Source organism: Drosophila elegans, unplaced genomic scaffold (assembly GCF_018152505.1).
Source record: "Drosophila elegans isolate 14027-0461.03 unplaced genomic scaffold, ASM1815250v1 contig_3, whole genome shotgun sequence".
NCBI classification, from domain to species: Eukaryota; Metazoa; Arthropoda; class Insecta; order Diptera; family Drosophilidae; genus Drosophila; species Drosophila elegans.
This window is the reverse complement of record NW_024545677.1, coordinates 1-13,957: the sequence shown is the minus strand read 5'-3', so window position 1 is coordinate 13,957 and position 13,957 is coordinate 1. Positions and strand designations below refer to the sequence as shown.

Below are 13,957 nucleotides of genomic sequence, written 5' to 3'. Positions count from 1 at the left end.
ATTACTATATCTCGAAGAACTAAATAAAAATTTAACAAGAAAGTAAGCAAACTTCGGCAAGCCGAAGTTCATATACCCTTGCAGCTATTGCAAAAAATCAAATATTTTTTAAAACATTAAAATAATGATTTACTTGCGTATATGTCTGAAAACATTGAAGCTATGATGATTTGCAACTCAATTATTAGATAGTTATAATATATATTTTTATTATTTCAATGGGAGCTTTATGATATTGTCGTCCGATTTTGATGAAATTTAAAACGTAATTCTGAAATATTAAACCATTACTATATCTCGAAGAACTAAAAAAAATATTAAAAAACACCAAAGTTACAATATTTTTTTATTTTTTTTATGATTGTTCCTATAGAAGCTATATGCTATAGTCGTCCGATTTTGATAAAATTTTAACCGTAATTCTGAAATATTTAACTTTTACTATATCTCAAAAATCTAAAAAAAATTAAAAAACACCAAAAATATATTTTTTTAAATGTATTTTTCCGATTGTCCCTATGGGAGCTATATGCTATAGTCGTCCGATCCAGCTCGATCCGACTTATATACTACCTGCAATAGAAAGACAACTTTTGGGAAAGTTTCATGCAGATAGCTTCAAAACTGAGAGACTAGTTTGCGTAGAAACGGACGGACAGACGGACGGACAGACGGACGGACAGACGGACAGAAGGACGGACAGACGGACAGAAGGACGGACAGACGGACATGGCTAGATCGACTCGGCTAGTGATGCTGATCAAGAATATTTATACTTTATAGGGTCGGAGATGTCTCCTTCACTGCGTTGCAAACTTCTGACTGAAATTATAATACTCTCTACAAGGGTATAAAAATCAGATGGCTTTCTCGACCTTTTGTACTTTTTGTAAGTGTTTATTTATAGGTTTTTAAGTCTTTGAAGCTCTTGTGTAAACCACGGAGTTCTGTTATGTCTTGGAGGAAGACTGTCAGGAACGCATTCATTAAAAAACGTATTTAAAACGCTATAGAATAATTCAGTGGCACTTTTCATACACATGCAATTGTGCAATTGTCCTGTTGTATCCGGTAATCAAGTAGTGGGGCTTATTATAGTCGCATTTACGGAAGCATTTCGTTTTAGTTTCACAAAATAAATGGGAGTAGGTATTAGGACAGGAAAGGAAGCAAACTTCGGCGAGCCGAAGTTCATATACCCTTGCAGCTATTGCAAAAACGAAATATTCTTGAAAACATTAAAATTATGATTTACTTGCGTATATGTTTAAAAACATTGAAGCTATGATGATTTGCAGCATAATTATTCGATAGTTCCTTTGGCAGCTATATGATATCGTTTTCCGATTTTAATAATAAAATTCCAATTTTAATAAATAAAAGAATAATTCACAACTGTCAAATAATAAAATAATCAAAAGAATTTCTGAAAAAAATTACATATTTAAAAAGTTTAAATTTTTAAAATTTTTATTTTTTAATATATTTATTGTTTTTATGGGAGCTTTATGTTATAGTATTATAACTTTGCTGTTTTTAAATTTTTTTTAGATCTTCGAGATATAGTAATGGTTATATATTCTAGAATTACGGTTTAAATTTCATCAAAATCTGACGACTATAGCATATAGCTCCCATAGGAACAATCATAAAAATAAATAAAAAACAAGAAAGCAAGCAAACTTCGGCCAGCCGAAGTTTATATACCCTTGCATCTATTTCAAAAACTAAATACTCTTGAAAACGTTTAAATTATGATTTACATGTGTGTATGTTTAAAAACATTGAAGCTATGATGATTTGCAGCTTAATTATTCGATAGTTCCTATGGCAGCTATACGATTGTTCCTATGGGAGCTATATGCTATAGTCGTCCGATTTTGACGAAATTTAAACGTAATTCTGAAATACTTAACCATTACTATATCTCCAAGAACTACAAAAAAATTAGAAAACGACAAAGTTATAATTTTTTGTTTATTTTTTCGATTGTTCCTATGGGAGCTATATTATATAGTCGTCCGATTTTGATGATTCTGAAGTATTTAACCATTACTATATGTCCAAGAACTAATAAAAAATATTAAAAAACAGCAAAGTTATATTTTCCTATGGCAGCTATATTATATAGTCGTCCGATCCTACTACCTGCAATAGGAAGACAACTTTTGGGAAAGTTTCATGCAGATAGCTTTAAAACTGAGAGACTAGTTTGCGTAGAAACGGACGGACAGACTGACACACGGACAGACGGACGGACAGACGGACATGGCTAGATCGACTCGGCTAGTGATGCTGATCAAGAATATATATACTTCATAGGGTCGGAGATGTCTTCTTCACTGCGCTGCAAACTTCTGACTGAAATTATAATACCCTCTGCAAGGGTATAAAAAAAATTACAACTTTGCTTTTTTTTAGTTCTTCGACATATGGTAATGGTTAAATATTTCACAATTACGGTTTAAATTTCATAAAAATCGGACGGCTATATCATAGCTCCCATAGGAACAGTCGGAAAAAATACAAAAAAATTATAACTTTGCTGTTTTTTAATTTTTCTATTAGTTCTTCGACAAATAGAAAGGGTTAAATATTTCAGAATTATGGTTTAAATTTCATCAAAATCGGACGACTATAGCATATAGAGGAAAGTTTCATTAAAGCTATCTTTAAAACTGAAAGACTAGTTTGCGTAGAAACGGACGGACAGACGGACGTACATGGATAGATAGTGATGCTGATCAAGAATATATATAATTTATAGGGTCGGAGATGTCTCATTCACTGCGTTGCAAACTTCTGACTAAAATTATAATACCCTCTGCAAGGGTATAAAAACGTGGATGCCAATATCATCAACTTCACCATTTAAAATGGAATAAGAAAACATATCGATACTGTGGTGAATTTATACGAAGTCGTCGGTTTTCGAACTCAATTCATGAATTCACTTGATTTCCAGGGCATGCCACCGCACGTTCTTACATTGAAAATGTTTACATTTCTTCTTCGACAGCACCAGGCTCTGAGTCAAGAAATTGATGAACAATTTTATCGCGCCAACAATTTTGACTGAAAAATTCAACAATGAAGCTTAATATATCCCAATAAGCCCGATAAATATGCCATTCGAGCTCAAACAATTGCAGTTTCCAGGGCGAATCGGTCTCGTAATACCTATCAACAAAGAGCGTCCATGCTTCTTACATGGCCTGCTCATGGGTCAAAAATCCTTTTGATTTATTTGTTTAAGCACCAGATTGAAACAAAATATAGTGTGTATCCCACATCACTTTAATTAATATACTGCCTTACAAAATTAAATTGTATTTTGTATGACAGAATTTTTTAACTTATATTTTTAAATCCAGTTCTGCTTAACCGATCGATAGCTTGTTCTACTACAAAAAGAACGTTCTTCAACTTTCTAATACAAGTTATATGCTAGAGCTGGACATAGTTTGTAAAAATTGTTAAAACTAAAGTTTTTACACCATAGAATAACATATGCATAATCTATTTTATGTATGTAGGTAAACAAGTGATACAGAATTGAACAGAAACACTGCAATGTACGCATTTTTTCGATATGGACAAAATAATTATAATGACTCAAAATAAGCTAGTATAGGTATGCAAATCGAACTATAGTCGTTGTATAGAATATTTAGCTTTTGTAATAGCTGCAAGGATATATTAAAAACTTCAAGTTGCCTTATTTAGCTTCCTTTCTTTCTTTCTTGCTTTAGCCATCGTGATCTTCTTTTCTTTGAGTCCTACTTTTCGAAACGTAGCACATACCTTGCTGATCAAATGCGCCCAGACAATTCCAACTTTGGGTTGTGCTGCCAAGATAGCCCGCAAGATCCAGATGCTCCATTTCCAAAGCGTGTTATAGTCGAGCTTGTATGCGAAAGTCTTTCACAACCCCTACACATAAAATTCAATCCGACAAGTTAAAAACGTTTGTTTAATTTTGCGGTGCTGGTCCACATCGGAAAGGGTCGATTTTCTTGTCTAGACTCTTTCCATTTCCTTATAAAATAAAACTTTTTATTTATTTCAAAGCTTTAGTTTATATTCAACACAATATCTATAAAGAAACAAAATTAAAAAAATATGATTGACAGGTATTGTTGCTCTAATGTGTATCTATTATGAAAGATTATACAATATAATGATAAGACATCTTATACAAAGAGATATGGTGTATAGCGGATTCCAATTAGAGAATACATGGGAATATTGCTGCCAACTTAATTATGTTTGTTACACATGTTTGGCTCTATGTCTAGGCATTCGCAGAATACAAAATGCGTGCATAACATTTATTTATTTATTCGCCAAAGGATGGATAAATCCTTATCTGGCTCTCAGCTACCTTAACTTTATAACTAAATATTAATTAAAAACAAGAAAGAAAGCAAACTTCGGCAAGCCGAAGTTCATATACCCTTGCAGCTATTGCATGAATTTAACATTTTTGAAAACATTAAAATTATGATTTACTGCGTATATGTTTAAAAACATTGAAGCTATGATGATTAGCAGCTCAATTATTTGATAGTTATTTTATATATTTTTATTATTTCTATGGGAGCTATATGATACAGACGTCCGATTTTGATAAAATCTGAACCATAATTCTGAAATATTTAACCATTGCTATATGTCGAAGAACTGAACAAAAAATTAAAAAACAGAAAAGTTATAATTTTTTTCATTTATTTTCCCGATTGTTCCTATGGGAGCCATATGCTATAGTCGTTCGATTTTGATATAATTTAAACCGTAAATCGGAAATATTTAACCATTACTAAATGTCGAAGGACTAAACAAAAAATTAAATAACAGTAAAGTTATAATTTTTTTCATTTATTTTTCCGATTGTTCCTATGGAAGCTATATGCTATAGTCGTCCAATTTTGATATAATTTAAACCGTAAATCGGAAATATTTAACCATTACTAAACGTCGAAGAACTAAACAAAAAATTAAAAAACAGCAAAGTTATAATTTTTTTCATTTATTTTTCCGATTGTTCCTATGGGAGCTATATGCTATAGTCTTCCGATCCGGCTCGTTCTGACTTATATACTACCTGCAATAGAAAGACAACTTTTGGGAAAGTTTCATGCAGATAGCTTTAAAACTGAGAGACTAGTTTGCATATAAGCGGACGGACAGACTGACAGACAGACAGACGCACGGACAGACGGACATGGCTAGATCGACTCTACCAGTGATGTTGATCAAGAATATATATACTTTATGTCTCCTTCACTGCGTTGCAAACTTCTGACTGAAATTATAATACCCTCTGCAAGGGTATAAAAAGTTTAAATTTTTAAAAGTTGTATTTTTTAATATATTTATTGTTTTCATGGGAGCTTTATGTTATAGTCGTCGATTTTGATGAAATTTAAACCGTAATTCTAAAATATATAACCATTACTATATCTCGAAGAACTAAAAAAAAAATTAAAAAACACCAAAATTTAAATTTTTTTTATTTTTTTATGATTGTTTCTATGGGAGCTATATGCTTTAGTCGTCCGATTTTGATGAAATTTAAATCGTAACTCTGAAATATTTAACTATTACTATATCTCGAAAATCTAAAAAAAAATTAAAAAAACACCAAAAATATATATTTTTTAAATTTATTTTTCCGATTGTCCCTATGGGAGCTATATGCTATAGTCGTCCGATCAGACGTATATACTACCTGCAATAGAAAGACAACTTTTGGGAAAGTTTCATGTAGATAGTTTTAAAACTGAGAGACTAGTTTGCGTAGAAACGGACGGACAGACTGACAGACGGACAGACGGACATGGCTAGATCGACTCGGCTAGTGATGCTGATCAAGAATATATATACTTTATAGGGTCGGAGATGTCTCCTTCACTGCGTTGCAAACTACTGACTTAAATTATAATACCCTCTGCAAGGGTATAAAAATTAAAATAAGTTATAATTTTTTATACCCTTGCAGAGGGTCAGAAGTTTGCAACGCAGTGAAGGAGACGTTTCCGACCCTATAAAGTATATATATTCTTGATCAGCATCACTAGGAAAATCAATTTAGCCATGTCCGTCTGTCCGTCCGTTTCTACGCAAACTAGTCCGTCAGTTTTTAGCTATACGCATGAAACTTTCCCAAAAGTTGTCTTTCTATTGCAGGTAGTATATAAGTCGGAATGAGCCGGATCGGACGACTATAGCATATAGTTCCCATAGGAACAATCGGAAAAATAATAAAAACAAGAAAGGAAGCAAACTTCGGCAAGCCGAAGTTCATATACCCTTGCAGCTTTGATGGTTAAATAGAATTACGGTTTAAATTTTATCAAATTCGGACGACAACTTTTGGGAAAGTTTCATGCTGATAGCTTTAAATCTGGGAGACTAGTTTGCGCAGGAACGGACGGACAGACGGACAGACAGACGGACATGGCTAGATCGACTCTCCTAATGATGCTGATCAAGAATATATGCACTTTATAGGGTCGAAGATGTCTCCCTTCACTGCGTTTCCAACTTCTGACGGAAACTATAATACCCTCTGCTAGGGTATAAATATAACTTCGCTGTTTTTATACACTTGGAAAATTCCTGGATATAGCGGTCCGAATGGGAACATTCAAAAAGTGTATTTATATAGTCGAATGCCGATCCATTTTTCGTCACCTCGTTAGGAGGTGTTTGTGTGATATGTCGAAAGTTTCGTAATCTAAAAAGCTATAAGAACTCGAAAATAAACGGAAATCTTTACTGGCATTTTCAAAACAATTACTAAACTGTGAACACAAAAACCTTATTTTGGTTATAGTTCCGTAAATATTATACTTGAAGAAATTATGTCAAGATTGTAAATAAGTAAGTAAAAATGGTTTCAAAACCCTCAAACATCGCATTATTTCGCACATACAAACCAAAAACGGAAAATAGTGCTCGTTTCAAAAACGCTGTATTTGTCTTGCTTGTTCAATATCTTTCAAACAGAGTACCGGATTAAGAGATAATTGTGGTGTCGTTGGACGCATTTTTAAAGCGAGAATACATCCATGCTATAAATGTAAGACTTTTTGCTCCACCGGCCCCAAAAGCTCTAGTAAAAGACAACATTTTGTTTGCACTTTCACCTCCATTTCCTCCGAAAGCAAATGTCTTTCTTAAACTCTTAGCATTACTATATCATTTTTTAAGATCGGACTATTCTGAGTTGACTTCGAAAATTTCGGCTATATATAGTAGTCTCCTTGAGCACGCTTACCGGTGCTCATACTGTTTCCATTACCAGAGTTTTCCATTCGAACCGCTTTATACAGGTATTTTGCCTACACATACATTTTGTAGTTTAGCGTTACGAATGGGAACATTTAAAAAGTGTATTTATTTAGTCGAATGCATATTCATTTTTCGTCACAAAAATTGATATCAGATATTTTATATGGTGCTATTAGGGTCGGAAAAGTGATCTTCTGACTGAAATTAATATACCATTTGAAATTATATAAAAACAAGAAAGAGAGCAAATATACCATTGCAGCTATTGCAAATATTAAATATTCTTGAAATCATTAAAAACTATCTTTTACTTGCGTATATGTTTAAAAACTGTGAAGCTATGATGATTTGCAGCTCAATTATTCGTTAGTTCCTATGGCAGCTATATGATGTCGTTTTCCGATTTTAATAAAATGAAAAGCGTAATTCTGAACTGTCAAATTATTAAAAACTCAGAATTTTTTAAAAAACCAGCAAAATAAAATTACATTTATAAAACAAGAAAGGAAGCAAACTTCGGCAAGCCGAAGTTCATATACCCTTGCAGCTGTTGCAAGAATTTAAAATTTTTGAAAACATTAAAAATTATGATTTACTTGCGTATATGTTTAAAAACAGTGAAGCTATGATGATTAGCAGCTCAATTATTCAATAGATATTTTATATATTTTTATTATTTCTATGGGAGCTATATGATATAGACGTCCGATTTTGATAAAATCTAAACCATAATTCTGAAATATTTAACCATTGCTATATGTCGAAGAACTGAAAAAAAATTTAAAAAACAGAAAAGTTATAATTTTTTTTCATTTATTCTTCCGATTGTTCCTAAGGGAGCTATATGCTATAGTCGTCCGATTTTGATGAAATTTAAAACGTAAATCGGAAATATTTAACCATTACTAAATGTCGAAGAACTGAACAAAAAATTAAAAAACAGCAAAGTTATAATTTTTTTCATTTATTTTTCCGATTGTTCCTATGGGAGCTATATGCTATAGTCGTCCGATCCGGCTCGTTCCGACTTATATACTACCTGCAATAGAAAGACAACTTTTGGAAAAGTTTCATGCAGATAGCTTTAAAACTGAGAGACTAGTTTGCGTAGAAACGGACGGACAGACGGACAGACGGACGGACAGACGGACATGGCTAGATCGACTCGCCTAGTGATGCTGATCAAGAATATATATACTTTATAGGGTCGGAGATGTCTCCTACACTGCGTTGCAAACTTCTGACTGAAATTATAATACCCTCTGCAAGGGTATAAAAATTATTTTTTTTTTTTAATATTTTTATTGTTTTAAAATCGGACGACATTAATCTTCCAAAAATTATAGTCGTCCGATTTTGATTAAATTTAAACCGTAATTCCGAAATTTTAACTTTTACTAAATGTCAAAAAAATATAAAAAACAAGAAAGCAAGCAAACTTCGGCAAGCCGAAGTTCATATACCCTTGCAGCTATTTCAAAAACTTAATACTCTTGAAAACGTTAAAATTATGATTTACTTGCGTGTATGTTTAAAAACATTGAAGCTATAATGATTTGCAGCTTAAATATTCGATAGTTCCTATGGCAGCTATACGATTGTTCCTATGGGAGCTATATGCTATAGTCGTCCGATTTTGATGAAATTTAAACCGTAATTCTGAAATATTTAACCATTACGATATCTCGAAGAACTAAATAAAAATTTAACAAGAAAGTAAGCAAACTTCGGCAAGCCGAAGTTCATATACCCTTGCAGCTATTGCAAAAAATTAAATATTTTTTAAAACATTAAAATAATGATTTACTTGCGTATATGTCTGAAAAAATTGAAGCTATGATGATTTGCAGCTCAATTATTAGATAGTTATATTATATATTTTTATTATTTCAATGGGAGCTTTATGATATAGTCGTCCGATTTTGATGAAATTTAAAACGTAATTCTGAAATATTAAACCATTACTATATGTCGAAGAACTACAAAAAAAAAACAGCAAAGTTATAATTTTTTTTTATTTATTTTTTCGATTGTTCCTATGGGAGCTATATGCTAATTCCGAAAGAAATATAAAAAACAAGAGCAAGCAAACTTCGGCAAGCCGAAGTTCATATACCCTTGCAGCTATTTCAAAAACGAAATATTCTTGAAAACATTAAAATTATGATTTACTTGCGTGTATGTTTAAAAACATTGAAGCTATAATGATTTGTAGCTTAATTATTCGATAGTTCCTATGGCAGCTATACGATTGTTCCTATGGGAGCTATATGCTATAGTCGTCCGATTTTGATGAAATTTAAACCGTAATTCTGAAATATTTAACCATTATTATATCTCGAAGAACTAAAAAAAATATTAAAAAACACCAAAGTTACAATATTTTTTTATTTTTTTTTATGATTGTTCCTATAGAAACTATATGCTATAGTCGTCCGATTTTGATAAAATTTTAACCGTAATTCTGAAATATTTAACTATTACTATATCTCAAAAATCTAAAAAAATTAAACAAGAAAGAAAGCAAACTTCGGCAAGCCGAAGTTCATATACCCTGCAGCTATTGCATGAATTAAATACTTTTGAAAACATTTAAATTATGATTTACTTGAGTATTTACTGAAAAACAGTGAAGCTATGATGATTTGCAGCTCAATTATTAGATAGTTATTTTATATATTTTTATTAGTTCTATGGGAGCTATATGATATAGACGTCCGATTTTGATAAAATTTAAACCATAATTCTGAAATAATTAAACATTTCCATATGTCGAAGGACTAAACAAAAAATTAAAAAACAGAAAAGTAATAATTTTTTTTCATTTATTTTTCCGATTGTTCCTATGGGAGCTATATGCTATAGTCGTCCGATTTTGATGAAATTTAAAACGTAAATCGGAAATATTTAACCATTACTAAATGTCGAAGAACTAAACGAAAAATTAAAAAACAGCAAAGTTATAATTTTTTTTCATTTATTTTTCCGATTGTTCCTATGGGAGCTATATGCTATAGTCGTCCGATTTTGATGAAATTTAAAATGTAATTCAGAAATATTTAACCATTACTATATGTCGAAGAACTAAACAAAAAATTAAAAAACAGCAAAGTTATAATTTTTTTAATTTATTTTTCCGATTGTTCCTATGGGAGCTATATGCTATAGTCGTCCGATCCGGCTCGTTCCGACTTATATACTACCTGCAATAGAAAGACAACTTTTGAAAAGAAATAATTCTGAAATATTAAACCATTACTATATGTCGAAGAACTACAAAAAAAGCAATTTATTTTATTTATTTTTACGATATAAATGGGAGCTATATGCTAATTCCGAAAGAAATATAAAAAACAAGAGCAAGCAAACTTCGGCAAGCCGAAGTTCATATACCCTTGCAGCTATTTCAAAAAACGAAATATTCTTGAAAACATTAAAATTATGATTTACTTGCGTGTATGTTTAAAAACATTGAAGCTATAATGATTTGTAGCTTAATTATTCGATAGTTCCTATGGCAGCTATACGATTGTTCCTATGGGAGCTATATGCTATAGTCGTCCGATTTTGATGAAATTTAAACCGTAATTCTGAAATATTTAACCATTATTATATCTCGAAGAACTAAAAAAAAATATTAAAAACACCAAAGTTACAATATTTTTTATTTTTTTTATGATTGTTCCTATAGAAACTATATGCTATAGTCGTCCGATTTTGATAAAATTTTAACCGTAATTCTGAAATATTTAACTATTACTATATCTCAAAATCTAAAAAAATTAACACCAAATTTACCATTTTTTATTTATACTCTGCTGCAGGGTATTATAATTCAGATCAGAAGTTTGCAACACGCAGTAGAGGAAGACATCTCCGACCCTATAAGTATATATATTCTTGATCAGGATCACAACCCGAGTTGAATCTGGCCGTGTCGTCTGTCCGTCAGTCCGTCCGTCAGTCCGTTTATGTGCAAACTGAGTCTCTCGGTTTTAAAGCTATATGAAACTTTCCCAAAAGTTTGTCATTTCCTATTGCCAGGTGAGTATACAAGTCGGAACGAGCGGATCGGACGACTGTCCACCGTAGCTCCCAAGGAACCGGAAAAATAAATGAAAAAAATTATAACTTTGGTGTTTTTTAATTTTTGTTTAAATATTCGAGATATAGTAATGGTAAAAAATATTTCAAGAATTACGTTTAACTTCATCAAATCGGACGACTCATAGCATATAGCTCCCATAGGAAAATCAAAAAAAAAAATGAAAATTATAACTTTGCTGTTTTTTAATTTTTGTTTAGTTCTTCGATATATAGTAATGGTTAAATATTTCCGAAGGCGGTTTAAAACATCAAAATCGGTCGACTATAGCATATAGCTCCCATAGGAACAATCGGAAAAATAAATGAAAAAGTATAACTTCTCTGTTTTTTAATTTTTGTTTTAATTCTTCGAGATATAGTAAGGTTAAATATTTCAGAATTATGTTTCAAATTTTATCAAAATCGGACGATCTATAGCATATAACTCCCATAGAAATAATAAAAATATATAATATAACTATCCTAATAATTGAGCTGCTAATCATCACCCAATATGTTTTTAAACCTTATACACAGTAAATCGCATTTTAATGTTTCAAAAAACAAACGTTTTGCAATAGCTGCAAGGGTATATGAGACTTCGGCTTGCCGAAGTTTCTTTCTTTCTTGTTTTTATGATTGTTCCCTATGGGAGCTATAATGCTTAACCATTACTATATATCAGGGAACTAACAAAAATATTAAAAAACACCAAAGATATAATTTTATACCCTTGCAGAGGGTATTATAATTTCAGTCAGAAGTTTGCATCAGTGAAGGAGGCATCTCAGACCCTATAGGTATATATATTCTTGATCAGCATCACTGGTTGAGTCGATCCGCCATGTCCGACTGTCCGTCCGTTTCTACGCATCGACCAGTCTCTCGATTTTAAAGCTATCTGCATGAAACTTTCCCCAAAAGTTGTCTTTCTGGCCTTAGGTAGTATATAATTCGGATCGAGCCGGACCGGACGACTATAGCATAAAGCTCCCATGGGGACAATCGGAAAAATAAATTTAAAAAAATATATAATTTTGGTGTTTTTAAATTTTTTTTAGATCTTCGAGATATAGTAATGGTTATATATTTTAGAATTACGGTTTAAATTTTCATCAAAATCTGACGACTATAGCATATAGCTCCCATAGGAACAATCATAAAATAAGCAAAAAACAAGAAAGCAGCAAACTTCGGCCAGCCGAAGTTTATATACCCCTTGCATCTATTTCAAAAATTAAATACTCTTGAAAACGTTTAAATTATGATTTACATATGTGTGTATGTTTAAAAACATTGAAGCTATGATGATTTGCAGCTCAAAAATTCGATAGTTCCTATATATATACGATTGTTTCCTATATGCGATATAGTCGTCCGATTTTGATGAAAGTTAAAGCGTAATTCTGAAATACGTAGCCATTTCTATATCTCCAGAACTACAAAAAAATTAAAAAACGACAGTTAAATTTTTTGTTTTATTTTTCGATTGTTCCCTATGGGAGCTATAGTATATAGTCGTCCGATTTTTGATGATTCCGAAGTATTTAACCATTCACTAAATGTCCAAAAAACTAATAAAAAATATTAAAAAACAGCAAAGTTATATTTTCCTATGGCAGCTATATTATATAGTCGTCCGATCCTACTACCTGCAATAGGAAGACACATTTTGGGAAGAGTTTCATGCAGATAGCTTTAAAACTGAGAGACTAGTTTGCGTAGAAACGGACGGACAGACTGACACACGGACAGACGGACGGACAGACGGACAGACGGACATGGCTAGATCGACTCGGCTAGTGATGCTGATCAAGAATATATATACTTCATAGGGTCGGAGATGTCTTCTTCACTGCGCTGCAAACTTCTGACTGAAATTATAATACCCTCTGCAAGGGTATAAAAAAAAAAAATTACAATTTTTGCTTTTTTAGTTCTTCGACATATAGTAATGGTTAAATATTTCACAATTACGGTTTAAATTTTTATAAAAATCGGACGGCTATATCATAGCTCCCATAGGAACAGTCGGAAAAAATACAAAAAAATTATAACTTTGCTGTTTTTAATTTTTCTATTAGTTCTTCGACAAATAGAAAGGGTTAAATATTTCAAATTACGCTTTAAAATTTCATCAAAATCGGACGACTATAGCATATAGCCCCCCATAGGAACAATCGAAAAAATAAATTTAAAAAAAATTATAATTTTGCTGCTTTTTAATTTTTTTTTTAATTTTTCGACATATAGTAGTTAAATATTTTAGAGTTACGGTTTAAATTTCATCAAAATCTGTCGACTATATCATATAGCGCCCATAGAAATAATAAAATAACAAGAAAGACAGCAAACTTCGGCAAGCCGAAGTTCATATACCTGCAGCTATTGCAAGAATTAAATACTTTGAAAACATTAAAATTATGATTTAATTGCGAATATGTTGAAAAACATTGAAGCTATAATGATTTGCAGCTCAAATATTAGATAGTTATTTTATATATTTTTATTATTTCTATGGGAGCTATGTGATATAGTCGTCCGATTTTGATGAAATTAAAAGCATAATTCTGAA

The 13,957-nt window shown here is 31.5% G+C and overlaps 1 protein-coding gene across 1 annotated transcript in view; it reads right to left on the bottom strand.

The window, feature by feature from the left end:
* LOC108146931 overlaps positions 1-3,931 on the bottom strand; it is a 176,524-nt gene extending 172,593 nt beyond the window's left edge. The window contains 1 exon segment of the mRNA XM_041708590.1: positions 3,805-3,931. Coding sequence (XP_041564524.1) covers positions 3,805-3,883 — 79 coding nt within the window. The 5' untranslated portion in view covers positions 3,884-3,931.
* Between the last annotated feature and the right edge of the window lie 10,026 nt (positions 3,932-13,957).